This window comes from Microtus ochrogaster, linkage group LG4, assembly GCF_000317375.1.
Source record: "Microtus ochrogaster isolate Prairie Vole_2 linkage group LG4, MicOch1.0, whole genome shotgun sequence".
NCBI classification, from domain to species: Eukaryota; Metazoa; Chordata; class Mammalia; order Rodentia; family Cricetidae; genus Microtus; species Microtus ochrogaster.
Window position 1 is genome coordinate 16692047 of NC_022030.1, and position 25578 is coordinate 16717624.

The 25578-nt window shown below is 40.1% G+C and overlaps 1 protein-coding gene across 1 annotated transcript in view; it reads left to right on the forward strand.

The window, feature by feature from the left end:
• The window catches only part of Samd5 (sterile alpha motif domain containing 5), a 59167-nt gene extending 51013 nt beyond the window's left edge, over positions 1 to 8154 (forward strand). The window contains exon 2 of the mRNA XM_005361012.2: positions 588 to 8154. Coding sequence (XP_005361069.1) covers positions 588 to 650 — 63 coding nt within the window. The 3' untranslated portion in view covers positions 651 to 8154. The remainder of the gene's footprint in view (positions 1 to 587) is intronic.
• Positions 8155 to 25578: the final 17424 nt, after the last annotated feature.

A 25578-nucleotide genomic window follows, 5' to 3' on the forward strand; every position in this document is an offset into this window, starting at 1 on the left:
TCATCCACCTCCAGCTCTTGCTTCTGAGATGCCTTGCAGAGGAAGTCATTGTTTATGCATACAAATGATAATGATTAAAGATGATTGTGAATCGTCTTTATTTTGGAAGATGCATTCTGAATTAGCACTGGCGTCTACTGTTAGAAGTCGAATACAAAAGTTCCCTTTGCACGTGAGATAGGCAGTCATTAGCATTCGGAGAGTCTGCAGGATGTTAACTAAGGCTCTGTTATTAAGAGTTGCTAACACATGTATTCAACAATGTGACGGAGAAATCCAAATTATTGCAAGGTAGAGTTGAGGTTTTCATTTTTCCTTTTTCACAAGGTATATATAAGAAAATAAAGTAGACCATTTAAAAATAAACCAAAGGCTTCAGAAGAATATAATGTGTTCTCCATTTATTACCATAAAAGAGAAAATGAGTGTGGAATAATCGGAAGCACTGAATGCTGTTTTTCAAAAGTCTACAGGGTAACCAAAAAGGGACGAGCCTGGCTTGAAGGCAGGAACAGGCATCCGTGATGGACTAGGGGAAGGATGGGTAAAACGGAACCTCAGTAACCCAGATATGTTCAAATCCACAGGTCCCAATGGCCGGCATCCTAGCGTACTTAATGAATTGGCCGAAGTCATCACAGAACCGCTAGCTATCATTTTTGAGAGCCCGTGGAGGACTGATGAGGTGCTGAAGACTGGAAAAGGGCATATTTAGACTCTCCTTTCACAAAGGGAACTGGATGGTGACTCTGGAAACACTCATCAGCTTAAATTTTTGGCTTGGAAAGTTCTGGAATAACCAACTTAGTAAGCTGAATAACTTACGTGTAGCTAGTGTAAGGCAGCGACGTGCTGCCCACGAAAATCCTTTGAACTTGGTTTAAAAGGACACTTCATGCGGGACAAAGTTCAATACATCTCTTGGGATTTCTCTCCTTTGCTCTTTGAATTTTTCATCGTAATAGATGGGGTTAAGACTTGTGGGTAATTACTAATTTTAAGTATACCATACCAAAAATGTTTCTTACAATAGCTAATTAATTAATCATATCACTTTCAAGTTAGCCTCTATTTCGAGAATAGTAACTTTCATTTTATATTTTAACATACATGTTATTCTACTTTGGCTAGAGCTCTGTTTTTATTAATCTATGTTATGTCGTATATAATCCTATATAAAGTAGTTTGGTGAAGGAACTCTTACTTTAGGTACTTCATATGGTGAGTTCACCTATAAATAGAAGCATAGTACTGACAGTTTAAGGAAGAAATCCCTTTCTAACTTTTTAAATTTAATCTGGTGGAGGTATGTTGTTCCATTAGGAGTGCCACGTCCTGACATGATATTGATGATATTGAACACATGAGTTGTTTCATTCTTCCTTGCCCGGAGACTTCCCCAGCCTTCCCCGCCCCCCAAATTGCCTTATATCATCTCCCTCTCTTTAGCAGACTTTGGATACAAGTTTGGGGGCAGGGACGTGACCTGTGGCAGTAGGCAAGGGGAGCCTTGTCCATGGACCGGTACTTGAGGAAGACAGAGGGAAACGGGTGGGAGTGACGAAATGAACACGAATCTAGAGTTTGGGGTTTGTTTTGTTTTTTCGTGTCTCGTCATTATTCCCTTTGGATGTTGTTAGTTTGATTTCCTGCTAAGAAAATGCAAGAGTGAAGATAGGGTCTGATCTTAGATGAGAGAAGGCTATGGGAGATTAAACAATGCCAGCAAGCTACGGGGGCTGGCAAGTTGAGAGAGCCCCTCAGCTGTCCTGTACTGCGGAATTGTCTCTTCACCACTCAGAAGTAAAACAAAGGTGCAGGCTTATGTCACTAAAATTATGGACAAGAACAGGAAACCTTTAAAGGGGAGAGATTGGCATTCACCTTGTCTCTAGGAGTAGGTAGGCAATTAAGAAGGGATGAGATTTCCAAAGGCATTCATGCCACAAATACTGCTTTTAAAATCTAAAATTTAAACACGCGAGCTGCCTTCAGAGATGAATGTATCACTCTGCAAAGCCTTTCTCGAGATTAAATACAGATGTAAGGAAATTAACTCCCAAGAGCATGTTGTGAGTGGCTCCCTCTCCAATACAACCAACTGCTCCGTCACCTTTTCAAATAAGCTGGTCTTTAAGATACCTGTTAGATTTTTTTTTTGAAGAGGTGTGGGTGTCCGCATAGATCACTGATATGATTTACTGTGATAATGAATTGCTTCCTGGTTGAGACCTCATTTCGAGGTGCCACCTCCGTGACAGATTTATTTTACAGATGTCCATTTGCATGCATTTGTTGAACTGCGGCTAGTAAGGACCCAATTTCTGAAAAAAAAAATCTATTATTTACCCTAAAGGCAATAAGAATAAAATCCTCTGCAACCAAAAAGGGCTCTCACATCCTTTCAAGTTTTATTTTCCATTTGAATGATGTCCGACTTCAATTATTGGGCTGAATTTAAATCTTGTTTCTATGCCACTACTGGAATTCGAAATTAACAATAACCTACCTAAATTATGAGTCACAATTTAAGATGGTAGAATAGCCAGTGGGTCTGAAAAGTTTCTTGGGTAAAGAAAGGAGAATAAAACTCTATGAAGAGAATCAGTGAGAAGGAGCTTGCTGGTTTTTCCTGTACATTAAATCAAAATGAGTTAGGACAGCATACCAAAGGAACTCTGCCCTTGAATTGTTCTATTGGGACTTATCTTTAGGAAGAGTCAATTTATCAGCATGTCTTTTCCTTTTATCTAAACACTGGTGATTTCATTAATATCTGAATGTGAAAGATGAAAATATGATAACAGCAAGATTCATGTCTTGATACGTCAATTCATAGTTCCCATCCAAATCAGGTTATGACAGGGTCTTATTTTATAATATTGAGAGGCTTAGAGAATCACAGCAAAATTTTCTTCATCTTAACAAAAATTGTGAGTGTATGAAGAAATCTAACTCATGCAAAAATTGCTTCGTCAAGGAGGGTGGCACACATCTGTAATCCCAGCTGAATTCCAAGCTTGAGGCCAGCCTGGGCTATGTAATGAGAATTCTGCCTCCATAAACAAATCAGAACAAAACAGAATAAAATAGATGGGACTATGGAGAAGGCTCCGTTAGTCAAGTTTGTTAGTCAAGCATGAGGACCAATGTTTGAGCCCTAGAAGCTACCATGTAAAAAAGCCAGGTATAGCAGTATGTACGGAGGAGGACAAGACAACAGACCCCTGGGGCTTGCTGGCTGGTCATTCTAGCCTACTTGGTGAGTCAGTCACAGGCCAATGAGGGACCCTGTGCCAAAACAAACAATCAAAACAGAAAAACCGAAACAAGATGTGCCTGTAGAGAACACCTGAAGCTGACCTCTGGCCTGCACATGAGTATGTACGTACACGCATGGGCGTGCGTGCACACACACACACACACACACACACACACACACACGAAAGCACAATTAGGGAGGGAGGAAGAGAAGGAGGGAGGAAAAGAGAGATATTTCTGGGCATAAAGAAAATAACAATTTAAGGAAAAAATAAAGCCAAAAATCTCAGAAGCAAATTTATAGCCATACAAGATAGTGGTTTCTCAGTCCAAGAAGATCAAGTATTTTTTTAGACAGGAGCAGTTTGCATCATGGTTGGTAATTTGAACTACAGGAGGATAGTGAGCATGAGGGCTTCCTTTGAGATTACTCAAATCATAATTCAGATTCTAGAACTATCCCAGTGGTGCTTTCTTGAGCCAACACTCCAAGGTGCACAAACTCTACTGTAGCTTGAGGAATCATTGCAAATAACACTGAAACTTAAAGCTTCTTTTCTTTCATCCGTAAAATGGCAAAAATAAATATCCCCTCCACTTAAGAGGCTTAGGAGTTCTGCAACTTATACCTATTTTCAGTCCTTGGCTCAGACATGGCATCAGCAAGCGCTGACTGTCTCTCTCCCTAGCCCTTCCTCAATGTCAGTGATTTTCTTCATTTCTTTTTATGTGGAAGAGATTACTTAAAACCAGCTGGAGAATCAAGTATATATTGACATGTTCTTCTGTTGTTCATTAAAAAAAGGCCTTTTGCTTTTTAAGGGGGCTCAGAAAAAGCTACCCCATATCATCCTACTAGGAGTTCAGTGAATGATTAGTGGCGGGATGAAGAGAGTTTGATTTAACAATAGGATAGGGAGATGGCTTAGTCCGTGAGATGCTGCCCTTTGAAGCACACAGAGCTGAGTTAGACCCCAGAACCCTCATTTAGAAAGGACAAGTCTTTGTAATCCATTGCTAGAGAGGTGGAGACCATTGGACCCCTGGAGCTAGCCTGGCCTACTTGATGAGCTCCAGGTCAGTGAGGGATCCTTGTCTTTCTCTCACATGTCCATAAGGTAGATGGAATCTGAGCTACAATATCTGAGGTTGTCTTCTGACCTGCACACACACCTCTGGCTCTAACACACACACACACACACACACACACACACACACAAAGAAAGGGTTCAAGTTGTCTGGAGAAACTGTCTTATGGGCACACATGTAGATATTTTTCTAGTACTCCTGTTTCTATAGCAGCATCAGGCAGTGAATGTGGCATATGTGTGGATTCCTGCTATCATTACTGTCTTGCACAGTGAGTGCAAGTGTTTCCCCTCAATGCTACATCTGCAGTGGATTCAGCCAAAGATGAAGAGGAACGAGCCAGCTCTTTTGTAAACTGTAACGAGGAGCCAGTCATACCAGTGAGCAGAAACAGCATTGACACCAGCCTATCTGAGTATTTTATCACTTAGAGCCCGAGTGTTGTACACAGTTCCCTTAAATAGAGAGGTTGAAGAAGAACAGAAAAAGACGCTAAAGAAGTTAAAAATCTGGGGAAAATGCTCCACTCATATCCAATATGAGTAATGTCTAAGTTGTTATAAAAAATAGCTTGTCAAGGCAGATGAAATATTCCTTACTTTCAGGAATGTAAGGAAATAAGAATAGAGGATTGGAGCGAGGGAGATAAAAATGAAGATCCAATCTCCAGTCGCCACATCTTAATCCCAACCAAGTAGCAAGAGTTGGAAAATTTTTGCATGAGATAAGCTGGTAATGTAGAATAAACCCAAGGGGTGCTTTACTAAGTAACACCAGGTTGCCCAGAGCAAAGCAAGTTACGCTTTGGTTTCTAGAACTTTCTGATTTTACTTGTATCATGAGTCTTAACCTTAATTATATATTTCTACATCAGATAGTCACAATGCTGAAATTTTGTGTTAATTTCTGAGATAAAAACCAGAAGCTTCCTTTCATAAACACTAATCACAGTTGGATATTACATTAAATGCAAAGGGAGAAAAAAAGGGCAGAGAACTTAGAAAAACAATTTAATTTACCTTTCTCTTTCTATTCATCAAAATACGTATTTTCTTTTTTAAATTGTCTACGTTCTAGAAATGAAGTTTCACATTTTATTGCTAATGTTAAAGATACCTTTTAGGAGAATAAGTGCTTAAATTGTACAATAAGAACCATATGCCATTTTCCCCTCTTTCTTTCCTTTATTTTTATTTCTTTAACAGTTTTCGTCAAATTTCTTCCTCTGGGCAAAAATCCGATTAGTGAAGTTTTGAACATTTAAACTGGACAATTTTTTGTATAAATATGCTGTATAATGCCTTTTATTAGATTTTTTTCTTATTTCAAAAATGAAATATTATATTGATTCTCAAAAACAAGGTGACTTGTTGAAGGAGACAGATGTTAGACTGTCTGCCACTCATTGCAGTTGCTGCTCTATTGACTGAGCCCGTGATGAGATACAAGTTGGGTTATTAAAGTCATTCACTGAAAAGTTGTTCCCATATAGAAGCTTGTGTATGGGGCTGGGAAGTCAACATGGATTTTTCCTACTGCTCAAGCACAGATTTTCTGATTGAAAGTTACCATTTGTATTTGTAAACATAATGACGAAATAGTGTTTTCCCTCTTTCAGTTTTTTTAATGGAGGGAGGGACAGACAGTATGTGGCAAGTCTGTGACAAGCCTAATTGGGATATCCTTGTGAACCATGTCATGTATGCAGCACTGTGATTTGCAAACATATGTCTCCCTTCAATAAATGTCACAGCTTTCACAGTGGTTCTCCCTTGGCCTCTTTTGTAATCTTTTGCATTCCAATATAGGCAACAGTTTGAGCATTCTCTAAATTGGTAACCTATGAATATTTATGATGCAATACCACATTGATGAGCATGGAAAATCAGAGTTCCAACTGCAAAGAAAGTCTCCTACTACATGTAAAACTACACGTGAGCCCGTTATGTGTACTTGAGTGTATTTGTGTAAAGGTTATATGTGAACCAAGCCACCTTGCCTTCTGTGATTCTGAGCAGTTCCAGTGGCTGACCCAGTGGGAATGGTGGGCTGTGCTGATTGGTAGGAAGGCTTCCTGCAGCAGTTTCTGCACATGGACATCCGCTGGGGCTCCCACAGCGCTGCCTCCACTTGAGGACAGTGGTAATTCCATAGCAGATAAGCCACGTCTTAGAGATCCTTAGACCCTGAGTTTTGAATTCAAACCCAAACATGATTGATTGGGGATGAGAGAACCTTAGAAAAGTGGAATAATCATTTTATTTGCTTATCATAGTCCTAAAACATTAGTTTGAAGTTTGGCAGAAACCTGGACAACAGTAATGGTGCTTTGGGCCATATGTGTTGATAATTTTTGTTAATCTTTTGTTTACATTGAATATGAGATGAAAGTAAATTTAAAGTGAAGATGTAGTTGGTTTTTCCCAAGGCCTCTAATCTTGTTATTTTTTTTCTTCATTTATGTTCCAGTACATATACATAAAGAGTGATATGACATTTACAAGCAAAAGGCTCATCTTTCTAGAGTGCCCTGAATTTGAACTTCGACCATCAGTTCATGATTTAGCCTTGGCTCTTGTCCATATAGTCCCAGGGCCCTCCAGGGACCAGGACCAGGCTATGAAATCCAATATTTCACCTCCACATCTACATTGAGCTCATAAGCATTTTTAGAAAAGTTCATGGACTTGATAGACAGCATCAAAACACTTTTTTTTAATTAAAGAGATACATGCAGACAGCAAAGCTCACCAGTATGAGGTTTTAAGAGAATAGATGGTTTATGTCATTAGTAAAAATCAGTTTACATCAGGCAACTTCTAAGGAGTCTTTCATCTGAATCTGGATAACAAGTGACCCTAGTTTCATCCCAGGCCATCTGGAGCCCCGCTGAGAATTTTTGTTAATTTAAAAGAGAAATCATAAACAATTTTAAATGAAGTAGTTACTCCTTGCTCCCTCCTAGACTCAGCCCTGAGGACAGAAGAGATTCATGTAACTATGGATGCTTTTTTGGCCAGCCTCTTCTACTTTAAAATACATTCTTGCACCAAAACCAGAATGGCTGTGGAATCTCATCTGCTCCTTGGTTGAGTAATGAGCACTGATTGCAAACTCTGTGTATTCAGTGTGCAACACTTCACATTCCTATCCGCTCAACCAATTTCACTCCAACTTCTTTCTGGAAGTTCTTCAATCGACCCAGCAGCATTCCCCCCCCCCCAAAAAAAAGCCACTTGGAATGAAGAACAAACATTTAATTTTGTCCTAAATTTGTCAATCAGAAAGCCTGAATCCAGTCTTGGCTTTCCTGGTGAGTAGTGCTGTCTACGTTGCTTCCTCTTCCACCTTCCGTTTCCCATCTGTGAAAGCATTCAGGGAACAGAACATCCAAACACACTCTGGGGAAGAGAGGAGCAGACGGTATGTGAGCAAAGCACGTCTATGGGAAGGAATCGCCAAGTGGCATCACCTGAAGTCATTGATGACCTCGGCCAGGCCAGGAGCATGTTTGTTCAGCCCCCGCTAGGCTCCCTCCAACTTGGTACTTCCTCTGTTCCTGGCATATTGTTTGACATAGGCCTGAATGAATTCTCTCATTCTGAAGCGAACTACACTCCAAGGTCTGTAAGTTGGTTCTACCAGGGCATTTTCTGTTGTCAAGGAACTTGCAGAACACCGTGGCTTCTGTGTTTGTATGACAGCATGCTTTTCACCTTCAGACACAGACAATCATGCTTCCCGTTGTTAGACATTTGCCTTGCATGGTTTCATTGTTATGCAAATCTTCTAGATTTTCTATTTTCCTTTGTATAAACTCAAATAAAATTTTATGTACTCTATGTATTAAGTAATTGATGAAATCAATAAAATGACACACTTTTGGAATCGAGATTTTTCTTTTCATTGTATTTTTCTCTTTTGAATTGTTAGAGGAATGTCTTCTATTCCTGCAAGTAAAACTAATGAGTAGCCATCTAGTTCTGCAATGAAAGCCAGTCGTACTATGATCAATGAACTTGCCTGTAGCATGTTAGTATATGGTTTCTGCCAGACAAAATATAGACATATTGAGGGATAAACCTCCTGTTAGCATTTTGGACACATTCTGTTTTACATATAACTAACGTAAAATTTGTGTTCTATGACTTTGTCCCTTTAAGAATTTTTTTTTCTCCAGCTGGTAGTGGTGCACACCTTTAACTTTGGAGGCAGAGGCAGGTAGAGCTCTGAGTTTGAGGCCATTCTGGTCTACAGAGTGAGTTCCAAGACAGTCTCCAAAGCCACACAAAGAAACTCTGTTTCAAAAAAAAAAAAAACAAAATTTCTCTAAGGTTACTTCTGCTTCCTATAAGCAGAAAGGTGGATATTAAGGAAGAGTACAGGGTTCTTCAAACCTGGGTTTGAGCCCCTCAGAGCCACTGATAATTATGATTGCTTCGCCTAGAAAGGATCATGGCCTTGTACAAGTTCCTGAGTTTGTTCTGTCACTTGAAAGTCAGGTTATGCATTTAAAACATCACATAAGCCAATTGGTAGAAGATCTTATATTTAGGGAAGACCCATCCTTACTATTTAACAGATAGGCATTTGTAAGCAGAGGCTTGTTCCTGTCTGTCTGCTTCCAAACTCCCAGCAACCAGTTCCTAAATTACCACACAGAAGCTTATAGGAATTATAAATGTTTGGCTGATAACTCAGGCTTATTATTCACTAGCTCTTGCAACTTAAATTAACCAATTTCTATTCATCTATGTATCACCACATGGCCGTAGCTTTACCAGTCCTCTGGCATCTTGTTTCCTGGGTGGCTGGCTCACATTTCTCTCAACTCTACCTTACTTCTCTCTGTATTTTCAATTTGACTTTCCTGCTTAGCTATAGGCCAAATTGGCTTTTATTATCAACCAATGAGAGCAATACATATTCACAGCAGACAGAAGGATTATTCCCCAGAAGGCATTGTTTGCAGAGACAAGGGCAGGCATCCTGAAAGGGAAGTATGTAACTTATGAATTAGAAACTTTTAAAATATGTTAGAGAATATGCTTATATTCACGAATCAGTTGCAGAACATTGTTCAAATGACATTTAATACACACCAAGCAATCACACCCATGACATAATCTTCATAAGAACTTTGTGAACTTTTTTTTTATCTATGAGTTATTCCAAATCTATAGTTGAGAAAAGTAAGATAAGATGAGGTTTTGGTAACTTAATCCAAAGTCTCACAGCCCAAACCAAGAATCTGGAATTTGAGTACTAATAGTGTTGGTTTAAGCCTACCTTCTTTACCTTTATGTGTGCATGAAAGTCAAAATTATTGCCAGAATCAATTAAAAAGACTATCAAGAAGCCAGAGAGAGAAAGCTGGCAAGAGTTATCAGAAAAGAGGGGGCGGTTCACGCGTGAGAGGCTCAAGAGAAGATGGTGTCTAGTCCGTTTGTGCTGGAAGAGAATACCAAAGCCTCAGTTAGTGACTTTTGCAAGGCTCTGGCAGCAAGGAAATCCAAGACCAAAGTGTTGGCAGGTTTAATTTCTGGCGAGAGATATGCCCTCTGTGGGGATGCTGAGAGATGTCATGACCTCACGTGGCTGAAGGCAGAATGGGAAGAGAGCAAATGAAATGTGAACCCTCCTTTGCCGTGGTCTTCTCATTCACAAGGACTGAGTCCCCTACACACCATTTCTTCTAAAACTTCCCACTTCTTAATACGATTACATTGACAATATGAGTTTGGAGGGAGTACATTCAAACTACATGAGTTCACCTGATCCACTTCACCTTATAAGAAATGTATTCATTCCATCCCAGTAGTTCTCATAGTCTTAACTCACCCTAGTATCAACTGAAATGTCTAAGTCTGGAGTCCTTTCCATCATTTTAGTCAGATCCGAGAGTAAGAGATGGGCTTCATACCGAGGCCAGTTGCTTCCCACCTGTAAACTTGATGTAAAACATGTGTTTCCAAAATTGGTAAGACAGGAATATGAGCATGTCATAGCCACTGTTCTATGGCTGTGAAGAGACACTGTGACCAAGGCAACATATAAGAGAAAACATTTTACTCTGGACTTGCAGAGAACATCAGAACATTTGTTCATGAACATCATGACAGGGAACATAGCATAGGCAGGCAGACACACAGCTGAGAGATCGTGTCTTATCTACAAGAAACAGGTAGAGAAAAAGTAAGACTAGTCCAGGTATGGGCCTTTGAAACCTCAAAGTCCACCCCCAGTGACACATGTCTTCCAACAAGGCCTGACTTCTAATCGTTCTGGACATTTCACCAACTGGGAACCAAACTTTCAAATATATGAGCCTATGGGGGTCATTCTTCTTCAAACCACCACAGAATAATATCCCCATTCCCAAAAGAAACAACAGAAGGAGAGAGTAACAGATCCCCAAAAAGGCCAAAATATAACAAGGCAACATTATATTTTAAGAATATATTTTAATAGAATGGTCTTTTTATACTGTATGTGTTACTGTCTGGACACATTGTTTCAGGGACCGGGATGCTCAAGGATCCAGGCAACCCAATACTCTTAGATTTATATTGTAGCCCTTTTGAGTTGGAGATGCTTGTTTTTCCTCCTAGACTTTTTATGCACAAACACTAATAAAAATAAGATTAAGTAAATGCAAGAAGATTCTGTAAACATTTTTTTGTAGACAGACATGTGTGGAGTACTTTTGACTCATGTTCAGCTATGACCCTGTTGGCCTAAAAGTTATCTGACCTTTAGGTATGCCATTAGAGAACACCTATGTGAGTCTATGCCTCTGAATTTGACCCAATTTCTTCCGAATTTAGTTGTTGGAACTTTTTTGATTTTTCTCAGGATTATTTGCAGAAGATTTTTGAACCGCGACCCATTCTTTCTTCAAATGACCACTAATTGACTTGTTGGCTGAAGTGTTAAGGGCTTGTGGCCCTGCACTTGCATCACCAGGAATGGCAGCCACCTTCTCACATGTGCATATGGTGAACTGATATTCAAAACTGACTGTGTTGTGCTAGAAGTACATGGCTTAGTGGCAGACTGCCTCTGTAAGCTTCGTAAGACCCTGTACTTAATCCATAACACGTAGGAAATGGACTAGGTTCTCAACTGCTCTTCATCCTTGGTTCATACACTTTAAATGCAGAAGTGCTCGCATTCAAAGCAATGAAGGATGCTTGTCTGTTAAGTTACAAGGAATTTTGACCAGTTATTTGATTTTAATCACTCACCCTTGTCTTTATCAATGAAAAGGTATTCATAATTTTGCCTTGGGCTTAAAAATAATAATATATATTCTGTTTGTAGTTGAGCCTGTGCTAACAGTCTCTAGGGGGTCTCAGATATGATTTACCCCATAGAGATATAATTCATATTGGTAATGTTTGGCTTACTGCCCTACTTCAGTGTTTTATGGAGACCTCTGGCTCACAGGGAGCCCTTAAACAATGATTTAAATATCACTTTATAGAATTTAACCCTCCCCTATGGAACAATAATAATTTCTTACTTGAGTGTTTTTATTTTTAATAACAATGCCAGTAAGAGCTAAGTCCTCTAATCCTGGTTTACTTGCTCACTATCTAAAGCAGGAATTTCTTCTCTCCATTCATTCAGGGTAAGAAATTGTGCACACACATGAACATACATTTACATACGTGCGTATGTGTATGAGTAATATGTATTTATGATGCGTATAATATATATTATATATAATTCATATGTATGCATGGTGTGTATAATATGTAATTCACATATATGTATGGTGTATATAATATCACATACATATATGTAATACTGTTTGCAAGTAGAAGCTCAAAATTTACCAGGTTTAACTTAAATATTAGAGTTCTGTTAAAGCATTTTGAAGTTAACTGTTTTCAGAAACATTTAGTTTTGTGTTTGTTACACCCAGAAGATGTGTGGGAGAGTGGAAAGAGGGTGGGGGACATGGGGCAAGGGAAAAAAGGTCTTGAAGTCTGTATTCTATGACTTTGAAGGGGAAGGAAATGACATTTTATTATTGAGAACAAGTTATATACATATTCCATTTAATTCTACTAACAACCCAATAAAGTAATGAGTTTTATTGAACTATTTGTGAGTGAGAAGCTGAAGGCACATAGTGTAAGTCCTAGGGAAGTGACATCACTTCCGTCAGGCTTGATGCCCTTAGGTTTATAAGAAGCCGCCTTTCTGGAATTGCTGTGTTCTATATGAAGCACACTAAACCCGATTGGTAACTGAAGTAGCATTTCATTTATGATAGTGTTTTTCTCTCCTATTCTTTAAAGAATGTTCTCTAAGGATTTAATGGTGCTAAACCCCTATTTGAAATGGTGCCATGCCAATTCTGAGAGAAAAATAAATTTTTTTTTGTGAAAATTTTAAGTCCAACAAGTAATTTTCTATTATACAGTTTAATTCTCCCTATTGTACCTTAATGTCCTCCATCCTTTTTTGAACCAATAATCATTCCATTGGTTCCATAACAAACTGTGAGCACCCATGGTTCTTAACCTGTTCTACCTCAAGGCTAAGTTAGAGGTACTACTTTTAGAAAGCCATTTGTTTCATTGCACTCATCACATTCAGATCACACAAACATCAAATATTAGCTGTTAATACAGTAATTTAATAAGTATAATTAAGGCTTAGATTAGAAATTATTTTGAAATTATTGCCTCAAGTATTTTTAGTGTTCCTTCTTGATGTTTGCTTTCCTTTCTTCCCTTCTTTCTTTCTTGCTCTCTTTTCAAACGCTCTTGGAATAGACAGTGAAATGAATTGACTATATCTCAGGTAGCCTACTCAGTTGATTCCTCTGCTTTTCTTTTGCTATGCTTTAATCTCCTTCCAAGCACATTTGGAGAGTAAGCAAGCCTACTTTCTAAAAAACATTGGCATATTTCCTGGTTTGGGAGGTAAAAAGAAAGGGTTGGCCAAGAAAAAGTGATTTTTTTTGAATGAAAAATTAAGTCTATATTTACATTTAAAAATTCACAGAGAAAAAAAAACTGGTGTGAGCCAAAGTAACCATTTTAAGTACAGGAAACAGCTAAATTGTATGTTATTTTAACAATTGTGTTTTTGAAAAGCACATAGCAACCGGCTATATATGTAAATTTAATATACAGTACATCTATAATGTAAGCCAGAGTGTAATCTCAACCAATAATTGGGAAAGAATAAGTCAACAAAAACTATAATCTAGCGTCAAGTATACTACTACAGAAGTCCAGTCTATCAAAGTAACAAATGTGCTAAATGCAATTTTTAGAACAAAGGGAACTTTCTTATTTTGCCAAACAAAGGAGAGAATTTGAAATGCATTTACATAGTTCACATGAAGGAGGTGTTAGTGGAGAAATACAATAGAGTACAGAAAGAGTTATGTATTTGATGACCTATTTTCCAGAAGAGAGTTTTCTCTTGATTTTATAAGATTTTGGGGTTCTGTCTTGGATTTTTTTTTTACCTGTAATTATTAATTGCTTAATCTTTATTTTGATATAAAGTTACCTAGTTGTATCATTAGTAGAACAACTCATATCTCTCCTATATTATAATCAATGAAATACTAAAATAGGTTTTATATTTCTATACACACATATGTATGCATGTGCATATAAATATTTGCACTCATATCCATTCTTACTTTCTTGAAGAAAATGGTGCTTAGGTTGTAAAAGCAGCCTGTTCTGCATCGTTCTCCTGATTTTACCTTTGTAGATCACAATGGGGTTTTTAAATCAGTCATAATAAATTTACAGAAAAGGATGAATTTTCTTTTCTCTCTGTGTGTGATACATGTGTGCATATGTGTGTGTGTGTGTGTGTGTGTGTGTGTGTATGTGTGTGTGCATGAGTGTAGAAGCTGGATGTCTTCAGTTTGTTCTCTCCCATATATATTTCAATTGTTTAATAAGATGAGGTATCTAAGAAACAAAAACGAATGATAACTTTTCATTTGAAAATTGACATTGATGCTAGAGTTCAAAGGCCTTTAATCACTTTTACACAATAATAGAGTAAAATTTGAAGTCATAGTAAGTTGAACACATAGTTATATTTAATCAGATTTTATAAATCACAAATAACAGTGGGGCACTTTTATATTCAGATCAGGGCTAGAATGATCATTTGATTTGCATATGACTATATTTTTCTAATTAAGTTTTGTCTTTGGGATTCATATAGCACATTCTGATGGCTCTCTTTCCCCGTCACCTCATCTCCCTCCTATCTCAATCAATCCCCACCCCTCCCTACCTATCCCTTTCCCAGATTCATGACATTTGTTTGGTGACCCATTTATTTTAACAAGGGCCTTCTGTGTGATTATATTTGCAACTACCCAATGGAGCCCAGTAAGGTCACTAGTGGATACACTACTGAACATAAAGACCCCTTCTGTCTTCCTGATTCTATAAAAACTAAATAGTTCAGCAGTGAGAAATAGGGTCTCTGAGTCCCCTCCTTATCCATGCTTGACTATTGATAGGTCCATTCTTGTGCATGCCCAGTGTAAGACAGGGTCTCTCACTGAACCTAAAACTCAGTAATTGTCTAGATAGGCTGACCATTAAGCTCTAGGTCCCTGCTTCCCGGCACTGGATGGCTGTTACTTGTTGGCATGCTTAGCTCCTGTATAGTTGCCAGGGATCCCAATCAAGCCCCTCATAGTTGTGTTGGAGCTTTACCCACTGGCTCATCCCCTTCAACACCCTCTCTTTCTCTCTCTTTAAACACAGCGGTGTCAGATCTTGATCACTGAGAGAATTTTTCTTCAAATGAGATTATTCTGTGATAAAAATATAATTCGGAGAAATCATCTACTTTTACAAAAAATAACATAGTTTCCCCTTTTATTGATTTGGTGCTAGTAGACATGAAGAATCATGAACAGACATGAAGAATATGAATAGATTGTGACTTATGATAGGCACCTTGTTTCCAAAACAACTGGGAATTAAAAATTATAAGGAATATATGGCAGAGGCAGAAAGTTATATGGGAAACAATCCTTGATATTTTAGATCATCAAGAACAATATATACAAAGTGGTATAAACCTAGACCAAACCTATTAAAGATGACAAAACATAGTACATCAATAAAAAAGAAGAAAAGGTATTAGGTTCCTCCATGACTTGCCATGGGTTACCTGGCTCACCTGTCTTAGGTTAACATGGGTGCTTTGCCTAAGTGTCGAGTGAAGACTTGCGACCACTATAATAATCATTTCAATACTTGATAAATATACCTCTGAGACTGTATGATGATTTAAGAACCCCCCCCCCAATTCCTGCCTAAGAGCACAGATTGAGAAGGATTTCTGGAGCTGTGTACACTGCAGTGATTACATTGGGCTCTGCGGGAACAGTAGGAGGAATGAAAGCCAATTGCTGCACATAAGAGGAACAGAGAAACAGTCTCCATCAGGATGGAACACTATTCAAGACAAGCAAATTTTGGTATATGCTGAGAAAGTAAAGAGGTGTGTCCCCTAGATAAAATGCTCTTACCAACCAGGGAGAGTTGTGATTCCAGGGAGGTGTGAACACAAGTGCAAACGTGCAGGAAGGAGGGGTCCCCAGAACAGGTGCTAGGTGTCAGGGGTGCACAGTGTTTTGTTGTGGATGGCTCTGCACCAAGGATGAACTGATGAAGAAAAGGGATCCTGTCTGCCATCATGTTGGAAGCAGGATTCAGATTCTTAAATTGTCTAGTAAAAGGGGAAAATTGAACTTTACAGACTGCATATTTCCAAACTGTCCTCAGATTTATGACTTACAACATCCCAGAACCAGCATATTTTCATGCAATGAGTATACCAGGCACCACCACACATATTAAGAAAAATGACATCTTGCGTCTGCCATTTTAGGATTAGCTCTAGAGGCAAGATGGGCATAGCAGTTTGGTGCTGGCTATTACTTTCTTTTCTACTCATAAAGGAATCTCAGAATGCAACTCTGTGGTTGTCTGTTTATAACAGGGGGAGCCTACTGCACAGAAGAATAAACCATTGGCAAATGACCTCTGTAAATATTCTTGAGTAGCAGCTATTCTGATTGCCTGATCTCCAGCACAGGGGAGGAACATGGTATAATTCAGGGAGGGATGAGAGAGTGCTAACATCAAGGCTAATATCACGCAGACGTGTCTGAATCCCATAGTCACACTGGGTCATGTTTAGCTATATTTGCTGAGACCTCCTGTAACTTCTTTGTGAACTCATCCATTATACCACAAAGTCCCCAAATCAGCTGTTTCTCTGCCAGCTCACCACTGGCTTTTCCTTCTCTTCTTATAACCTGCATTTTTATGCTAATTGCTGTTCTTCTGATTTCTGTGTTGGCCCTTGTCTAGACCATGACTGCCAACTAGGACTTTGTGCAGTGGTAAGAATGCCATATTCTGGACTGTCTACTAAGTTTGGCATGTGTGACCACTAAGCACTTTGTGGCTTCTATGACTGAGAAATCCGATGGCTTCTATGACTGAGAAATTCAATTTTAAATTTTAGTTGACTCAAGCAACCATGTGTTCCAAAGGTTCTCTATGAGATAACTCAGGTCTAGCTGTTCGTAGAAAGTATACACTTCAGTGCATATTTTATTTCCTTGACAACCATATGCCTGATGAGTCATTTCCATCTATTCTAGTTCTTAAAATACGAGAAATTCTTTTCTGCACTGAGCTATGATATTTATTTTTTCAACAGAAACACCCAATGTAATCTGGAATTTACTGTGTAGCACACTGGCCTCCTGAGTGCTGGGATTGCAGATGTGCACCACCATATCTGGCCCCAAACTGATTTTTTTTCCAATTCTATATTTGATCTAAGAGATGTAGCCATACCATTTGCTCTGTGTGAGTTGGAGAGGAGGTCAGAAAAGGATGCTCTGTTGGGGTTAAACCCCTGCTACGGCTTTTGGCTCCTCCACCTCTTGGCATTCCCCACCCCAGAGAGAAAATAAATATTCCTACTTTTGTCTCCATGTCTTCTACAAATGGGATTCCTTGGTTAAGAACTTCAGAGTAAAGAAGAAGCTCTGGTCTTACATAAACAGAAATTGACAAGTGGTATACATTTTTTCCTCATAGGCTCCTGTGGAACAGTGGATAGGTCAGAAAGAAGAGAGGAAAATAGACACATGACCTGGCACAGGCCACCCCACAACAGTGCTGCTCTGACAAATCGTGCATCTGAAAAGAGGGCACAGGACTCACGAGCTCAGTTTTGAACATGTTGAGTTTGAGTTCTTTAAGGGGAGGTGTGGCTTAGATATCTGTATTTCTATAGAAAAAAATCCACAATGGAGGTGCGTGTGTGTGTGTGTGTGTGTGTGTGTGTGTGTGTGTGTGTGTGTGACATGACAGGAATGGGTATAATGCTCCCCAGCAATTATACTGAAATGGAACGGAGATGGACCAAAACCAAGATAAAGCAGCCATGACAGACAAAGGGAGAAACAAACACAAAATAAAGGACAACCAATTGTGTCACAAGTCACAGATCCTGTAAGGTCAAGACACAGGAGGGCAGTAACGTTTATGTTATATGAAGTTCCCATGTCATACATACTAGAGGCCTTGAGGAGAGCAGTTTCAGTGACATCAGGTGCCCAGGCTTTCCCGGATGGGGTGGAAGGTGAGGAAATAAAGACCGTGTCTTAGACCATGTCTGACTATGCAGGGCAGCAAGCTGGGATAGCGACAGCTGGAGAGGAATTGGGGGATAGCCGGCCGACTTTGTACAAGGCTCAATGGAAGTGAAGGTGTCAAGGAGAAGGGTGGGTAGATAAAGGTTGAAGATGCAGTGGTGAGTCTTTCTTTAAGGGACCAACCACCAAGAAAGAAAGCACACGGGGTTTTGGATATTAGGCTAGGAAGACACCCAGACTTGAGCAGAGAATGGGGTGGTTGTCCAGTTTAAGGGTGAAAAGGTGGGTGTGGCTGCAGCTGTCACCAGCTTCAGGAGATAGCAGTTGAGAAAGGCATTGTTTGTGCTGTCCTTTACCCCAAACCAGCTTTATACCCAGGATTCCTCGAGTTGTTTTTATATATGAATGAGCATAAACATCCCTGTGAAGAGATTTCCTATTCAAGTCAGTGCGCATCTAGCTCGTGTATCTCTACAGTAAAGTAACTTGTCCAGTGTCGTGGTAGCAGTTTGTTGGATCTGCAATACGGAGGAACTTTAGGCATCCCCTTTAGCTAAATGAATTTAGGCAGAAAGCAAGCACAGCAGCGATTGTTTTGACTTTTTTTCCCCTTGCAGTTGAATCACGAGTGCACAGTTCTTATTTTAAACAAACCCTGTGAAATCATGTCCTTGAGCGTCTAAAGTACCTAGTCCTGAGCAGTGAGTGAGGCTTGTGATTGGCCCAGATGTAATCACAGGTCCAACCTTCTGTGCTTCGCAACGTCTGCATGTGTGGAGCTGGGTGTGTGTGATGCTTGCCCGCCACCCTATGCAGCTGATGACCTTCACAGGTGCTGGGAGAGACACATGTGCCTCAGGCATGCTGTGTATGGTGGGATGTGAGGGGTATCGATGTCTGAGGAAGTCTTGTTATGCAAAATGAAAATGTAACTAAACACCGGAATACTTAATGATTTCTTAAAGTCATGCGCCTTTTCATTAAGCAACAATAGGATGTATAATATCCATATTTAGTTTAAAGATAACACATTTCATTGCGTGACTGTTTCTCTCATATAATGCCGAGCAGCTGTTTCTCCAGATGCCACATGAGGCTCTGAAGGGAATTGTTGCTAAATCCTCAGCCATAGTTAGCTAGATATTGAAGGAAATACTATACGATGTATCTGCTCTAATCAGTAAGCCTCAGTGAGCGAAAATTTAAACACCCAGCGTGGAATTAATGTGGGAACTTGGATTACATTCTAAACAAGGGAAATGTAATTGCTGCACTTCTGAGCTTGCCACATTGTGATTTTTATTATTTAAAACCTATTAAGGACCCATCACACACGCAGGAAAAAACCCTCTTTGTTTTTGCTATAATCAGTTGTCATTGTGGCAGCCAATTGTTCAGAGAGTCCAAGTACAACATTATCATTTATGAGAAAGAGCTGACAACACATGATACAGATTCTTAACTGACTCCAAAGTGCCTGGGCCAGCATGTTCAATTAGAAGTGTCCTGTCTGAGTGAAGCCCAGCAAGTTGCAGGTGGCTCTGTACCGGAACCTTCCATGCTGAAATAAAACCTGCTCACCAGCCATGGCAGAACCATGCCCTTCTGCCCTACCATGGCAAAATGATGGGTGGAGGAGATTTATAGAAGGATTCAATTGGTTTACAATGAGAAACTTGGAGAACATGTAAGAAATGGAGTTTAAAACATGCATATATGTGTGTGTGTGTGTGTGTGTGTGTGTGTGTGTGTGTGTGTATACACACACACAAAAGTTTGCCAATTAACTTAATAGTTTATTAGTGGTGATAGAGAGGTGATTAATTCTGTAAAGTACTGGCTGTTCAAAATATGAGGACCTGGATTCAGAGCACCAGCACCTAAATGCAGCTTGTAGTTCTAATCCCGGCTCTGGGGATACAGAGACAGGAGCATCCCTGGGGCTTGTTGGCCAGTCAGTCTAGTCAGACTAAGGAGCTCCCGATTCAAGGAGAGACCATGTCACAAAAGGTAAGGTGGAGAACGATTCAGGAAGGTATCAACATTCACCTCCTGTCCTTCCAGCCAACCAGACACTTTCCCACGCATGTCCACTCAGGCACACACACACATGAACAGATACACAAATTATTAAGGAAAAACAAGCTATGTATTGACACAAGATAATTCTATTGAGTGTTTCCCCCACCTCTATAATACTCTTAAAATATTCATTTATGTTGCTAAGTTTTAACAAGACTTAAAGTGTCCTGATTTTAAGAAGTATTGCTTTTATTGTAGATATATGGAGTTAGGAAACACTGGGAAGTTAGATGTTCCAGGCGAGCAATTCTTTTCTCTGATTGCTATCATGCAGTCATTTTATTATTCTTTCCTTTATTACGGAGGGCTAGCATTCCTTGGGTATTACTCCCATGATCTTGGAAACACAAGCCCATAAGCAGACAGCCCTTGCTTACCAGGGTTCATGTACATCCTTCAGCCATTTAGCTGTCTTGTGCTTTCACATGTGTGGATAAGGGAATCCCTTCCCTGCTTCCTGTAGTTTGATCCATTCTGTAACTCGTCTCCATAGATATTCTCTCTCAAGATCCGCAGCCCAGGATCCCTGGACAGTGTCATTTCTGATGCCCCCCACCCCATCCTCCTCCCACTTCTGCATGTCTTGCCTTGTCTGGAGCCAACAGCCCCTCGATTCTCCACAGCCTTTCATCACTGTGAATTCACCGTCCCATTAAAATTGTGTCCGTATTTTGTTAGCACAATGAGCCTTCTTAGAAAAAGTAAACAGGAGGCCTGCATTTGTCTTGAAAGTGTTTCAGGGAAACAATTGGTTTAGGTCTGTGAGGGCCTAGCGAGATGTGCCTGTGTGTCGTTCTTGGCAGATATAATGCCAGCTAGAAAAGTATTATTAGAAAACGTGACTGGAAGGCAGGAGAACATGAGAGGAAAATCACTGTGACGTCACAAAGATAGCCACTGCTAAGAACACGTGTAACCAACCAACAATTCTTTTTTTTTTAAAGATTTATTTATTTATTAAGCATACAATGTACTGCTGGCAAGGAAGGTACCAGGTCTTATTACAGATGGTTGTGAACCACCATGTGGTTGCTGGGAATTGAACTCGGGACCTCTGGAAGAGCAGCTAGTGCTCTTACCCTCTGAGCCATCTCTCCAGCCCCCCAACCAACAATTCTTAATCTTTTTGAGTACATGGCTTTGCGAAGACACGGGATGGATTTGGAAGACGGGAGTGTGTGTCAGTCCTGTACCTGGTCCTGTTCACTAAGCTTGCTCTCAATCACCAGTTCCAGGAACTTGAGGAAGCGGCTCTGATTTATGTGATGTGTGCTGGGGCAGAGGATGGACTGAGAACCGTTGACTGCAACATGAAAACATGGACATTGCCATGGCTGTGCCTAGAAGGAAGGTTCTATAGAGAGGGATGGATGCCAGTGGAGGGGTTCTAAGCTTCGACAGGTTCACATGCAGAGCCATAGAAGTAACTCTGAATAGGTGGGAAAGGATGAGGCCGGCAGCCTTGGAGTGTAAATACTTTCCTAGTGACTGCTAAGTCAGAGAATAGGCTCCCAAAGTCAATAATTAATCTCACCAGAGAGCGTCCTGTTTTGCTCTTAAGAGCTGGGATGGGCCTCTGGTGAGTTCTATGTAATGGGCAGGAGCGCATAATGAGAAGCGACCAAGTGCTCTGGCTCGGTAGCTGCACGAGTCGTCTCACACCACTAGGAATTTATCTCATAAATCACAGCTCTAGCAGAAGAAACCAAATCACTCTTTAAAAGCCCAAGGAAAGTGTTCCCAAGGAGTAGCAATTTGCCCTCAGCTTAGCTAGACCAGAAACTTCCTGTGACATTAAAGACCTCTGGTTGTTTGTCAATTATAAAAGCATCCTTAGGTTCACAAATAGCATTTCATGAGTTTCTGAAGACCTCGGGTTTTCTGGAGTTCTGATGCTATCCCAATACGTATTCGTATGTATCTTTTCATATCACAAAGGCTAAGCGCAGCTAGGGAGACAGTGACAATTTCGTCGAATGGACTGCAGGAGAAATGAGTTGTGAATGAAATCAAGTTCTTTGTGTCTCCGTTCTTTGTCACATGGTCATGGCAAAAACAAGCGGGTCCTAATAAAGAATGGGAAGGCAAGAGTGTGCGCTCTGAGCACAGTCAGCTGTCATCCTTAAGGATGGCCATCACGTGGTGTCGTGATTAATCACGGCATCTGCCAATCATGCAGCCTGGAATCATTGCTTTGAAAGGGCAGAGCGCCTGGATATTTACAGAGGGATCATCTTCTCATATTCAGAGCGCAGCGCAGCTTCCCCTGGCAGCCTGTGGCTTGTTGGCAAAATGTCTTCAATTATGGGCAAACTGCCTAGTCTCATATCGTAACTAACCAATTTGTCAAGAGTGTGTATTTGGAAAGCTATGGAGACAGAAATGTTTTACTTGTTTCAAATGGTTTGGGAGGAAAACCTGCTGAACATACATTCAAAACTACGGAATCTTATGAAACTTCTCTGATAGGTAAATATTTAATAAAACTGTCCATGCCTTATACAAAGAAAAATGAGAGAAAAATGATGCTAATAAAAATGGAACCTATGGGTGTTAACACAGAATTCCTACATGGAGAAGCTAAATTCTTTCTTTCTGCACTCCACGTGTAAACTAATAAACGGCCACGCTCTCTGTTCTGCTTTATCTTTTTATTTTACTTTATTGTATTCTAGACAGTGTCTCATTCTCAGGCTAGCCTCAAAATCACAAGCCTACTGCTTCGTTCTCCCAAATGCTGGGATTACTGGCATGTGTCATGACACCCAGCTATGGCATGGTCTTGCTTTAAGTCCAAATTGTCACGATTTTTTTCAAAATTATAGTCTCTTCCACATTCTGTGATGATCTTGGGATCCAAGAACTGGCTACTAAAATTTATATTATAAATTATGTAGACACATATAGGCTATATAATAAGAGAGCCTACAACATCAAAAGTAAAATACAGTGAAGGCCAGTTAATGCAATAAAAGCTGACTGAAGACATACGTTAGCATTGTTTCATTTTTCTTGCTCCTGTCTATCTTTAGGAACAGAATTCAGGATGATGTAAGAGAGTGAATAGTTATTAGCAGATAACCACAAGTGACACAGATTCTCTCTCTGTTCTTCTGCAGCATGTGTTCTTTGGAACACTGAAAAATATCGACTTTCCCACAAAGTCAACTGTAAAGTCTGTAGCTAAAGCCAGCAGGAATTTCCTGTTCAGTTTCACTCTGGAGATTTTGAGTATTTATTTACTTGTGCTATCATTTGTTTATTTCCTGTCTTCCCTACTTTATTAAAGACTTAGGAGAGTAAGGACTGTGTCTTCTTCAATGCTGTATTTCCAGTGTCTACAGCAAATAAATTTTCTAATGGTTGTTAATGGCATATGGTCTGTAAAATTTCTTGTGGAATAAATCTAACATTTCACAGAATAAGTAATATAAGATCTTCTGCTATCATGTAATAAAGATAATGTATGAATAAAATTGTTATGTCTTAATAATTCTAATTGTTATTTTGACTGTAATGTAGAAATATAATTGCTAATATAGGAATTGCATTCTGGTACTCAACTGACCACAGAATTACTTATCTTTTTCTCCCTTTGTATTTTCAAGACCCAAGCCTTGGTCCATTTTGTATCCTGTCACAGAATACCTGAGGCTGGTAAGATAGGGACAGCAGGTTTGCTTGGCTCACACTTCTACAAATCTAACAGCACACACTAGCATTTCTTTGGCTTCTGGTGAGATTCTCCCACGAAAGACCAAGAGGTGATGGTGGGCCCACTTTATAACAGCCTGCTCTCTGTAATGAATTCAGACCTGCAAGATCCAGCTCACTCCTGTGGGACCTCACGCAGTCTCTCCAGAAAGACATTAATCCACTTGTGGGCCTAGGTCCGTCACCACCCAGTCGTCTCTTAATTCATTGCCAGCTTCAGCACACTTAGGCTTAATCAAATTTCAACATGAGTTCTGGTACCATAAAAATTGGTAGAACTTTTATTCTTCCGGGTTTCCTCACTCTCTGCCATGGTATGTCCTCTGTCTGTCAAAGCAATTGCTTCTTCCTGTCTTACCAACCAGGTTTTACCTTAGCCCTTCGCCTCCACTTCTCAGCTGACTTTGTTGTGACAGGGCAGGCCTGCGCAGACCTGCTTTCCTGAGGGTGCTCCATGCTCTCTGGAGATGTGTGGTGCTGAGGAGCTTTGCAGTCTTTCAAACTGAACTGGGGGCCTCTTAAGCTTAGGACTTTGTACGTAGACTTTTTTAGGGTGAGAGATACTTTCTTCTTCATGAAGTTTACAAAACAGAAGCAAAGAAATTGAGCTTTAATTAAGGAAATGAGCAATAACGTGACCTTATCAAAGCCCGGGGGCAAAGTCTAAAATATGAAGCTGCTTGCAGTCTCTCTTGCTTATTCTTGGCAGTCGTTGAATGAAAATAAACAAGCCTAGGTGGGAACACAGATAGACATCTAATTTATCTCCAAATATTTATATACATGCGGACTATGAATCACATTGCCCACTTTCGATGACTCATTTCCATTTCCTGAATGAATTTGTTTTCTTATTCTGTGAATGATGGCCATGTAGAAATAGCTTATGGAAGTCTGCTTCTCAAGCAGTCTGTGCATCGATGTAACATTTGAGCTACTGAAGAGAATCACCTACTTAGGGAAGCATGGCTTGGGATGGAGTACTCCGTTTTAGCACTTTTTCCTAGTATTTGGTTCCCTGAAGAATCGCATGATGTCATGCTAGAGCTCCCTGACTTAATTCTGCATCTTTAGTTTCTGTCAATTGCCCGGGGCCACTGCTTTCCATCACAAATTTGTGTGCTAATTTCTAAGGTCAGTCCACCCACGGAATTCAGAACATGTCCATATAGTTTGAATTTCTTTTGCCTTGTTTCTCTCCAGTTTGCCCACTGTGGCTTGTCTTAGATGCCAATAAAAACCAATCAAGATGAAACACGAAGGACTGGGAGCTGAACCAGACACTTGGGTCCAAATACTAGCTTGGGCATTTGCTGGCTGTGTGACCGCGCGTGAGTATCCAGCCTCTTCAAGCCCTGTGTCCTCATCTGTCCCTGGCAACACAGGCGGTTCTTAGAAAGGCAGTAGGACCGGCCTACGCTCCAGTTCTCAGCTGTGCGAGTGAAAGTCCCAGCTCCATTCTGTGGACTCTGGAAAAAAATCACGTGATTTGGCAAAGATGAAAGTTCTTAGAATAAATCTCAGCACATGGAAAATGCTCAGTCAATGTTAGCAACTGCTATTAGAAGGCTGGGGATTAAAGATAGTACAAATGCCAGCGCTTAGCGTGCAGTCCGTACTCAGCCAATGAAATCTGCGCGTTTACCTGGCACGTCTCTGGTTTGTGTCCCATCCGAATGCCAGCGATAACGTGCGCACCATGGACGTTCGAAGCCAGTGCATGCATATGTATGTCTGTGTGG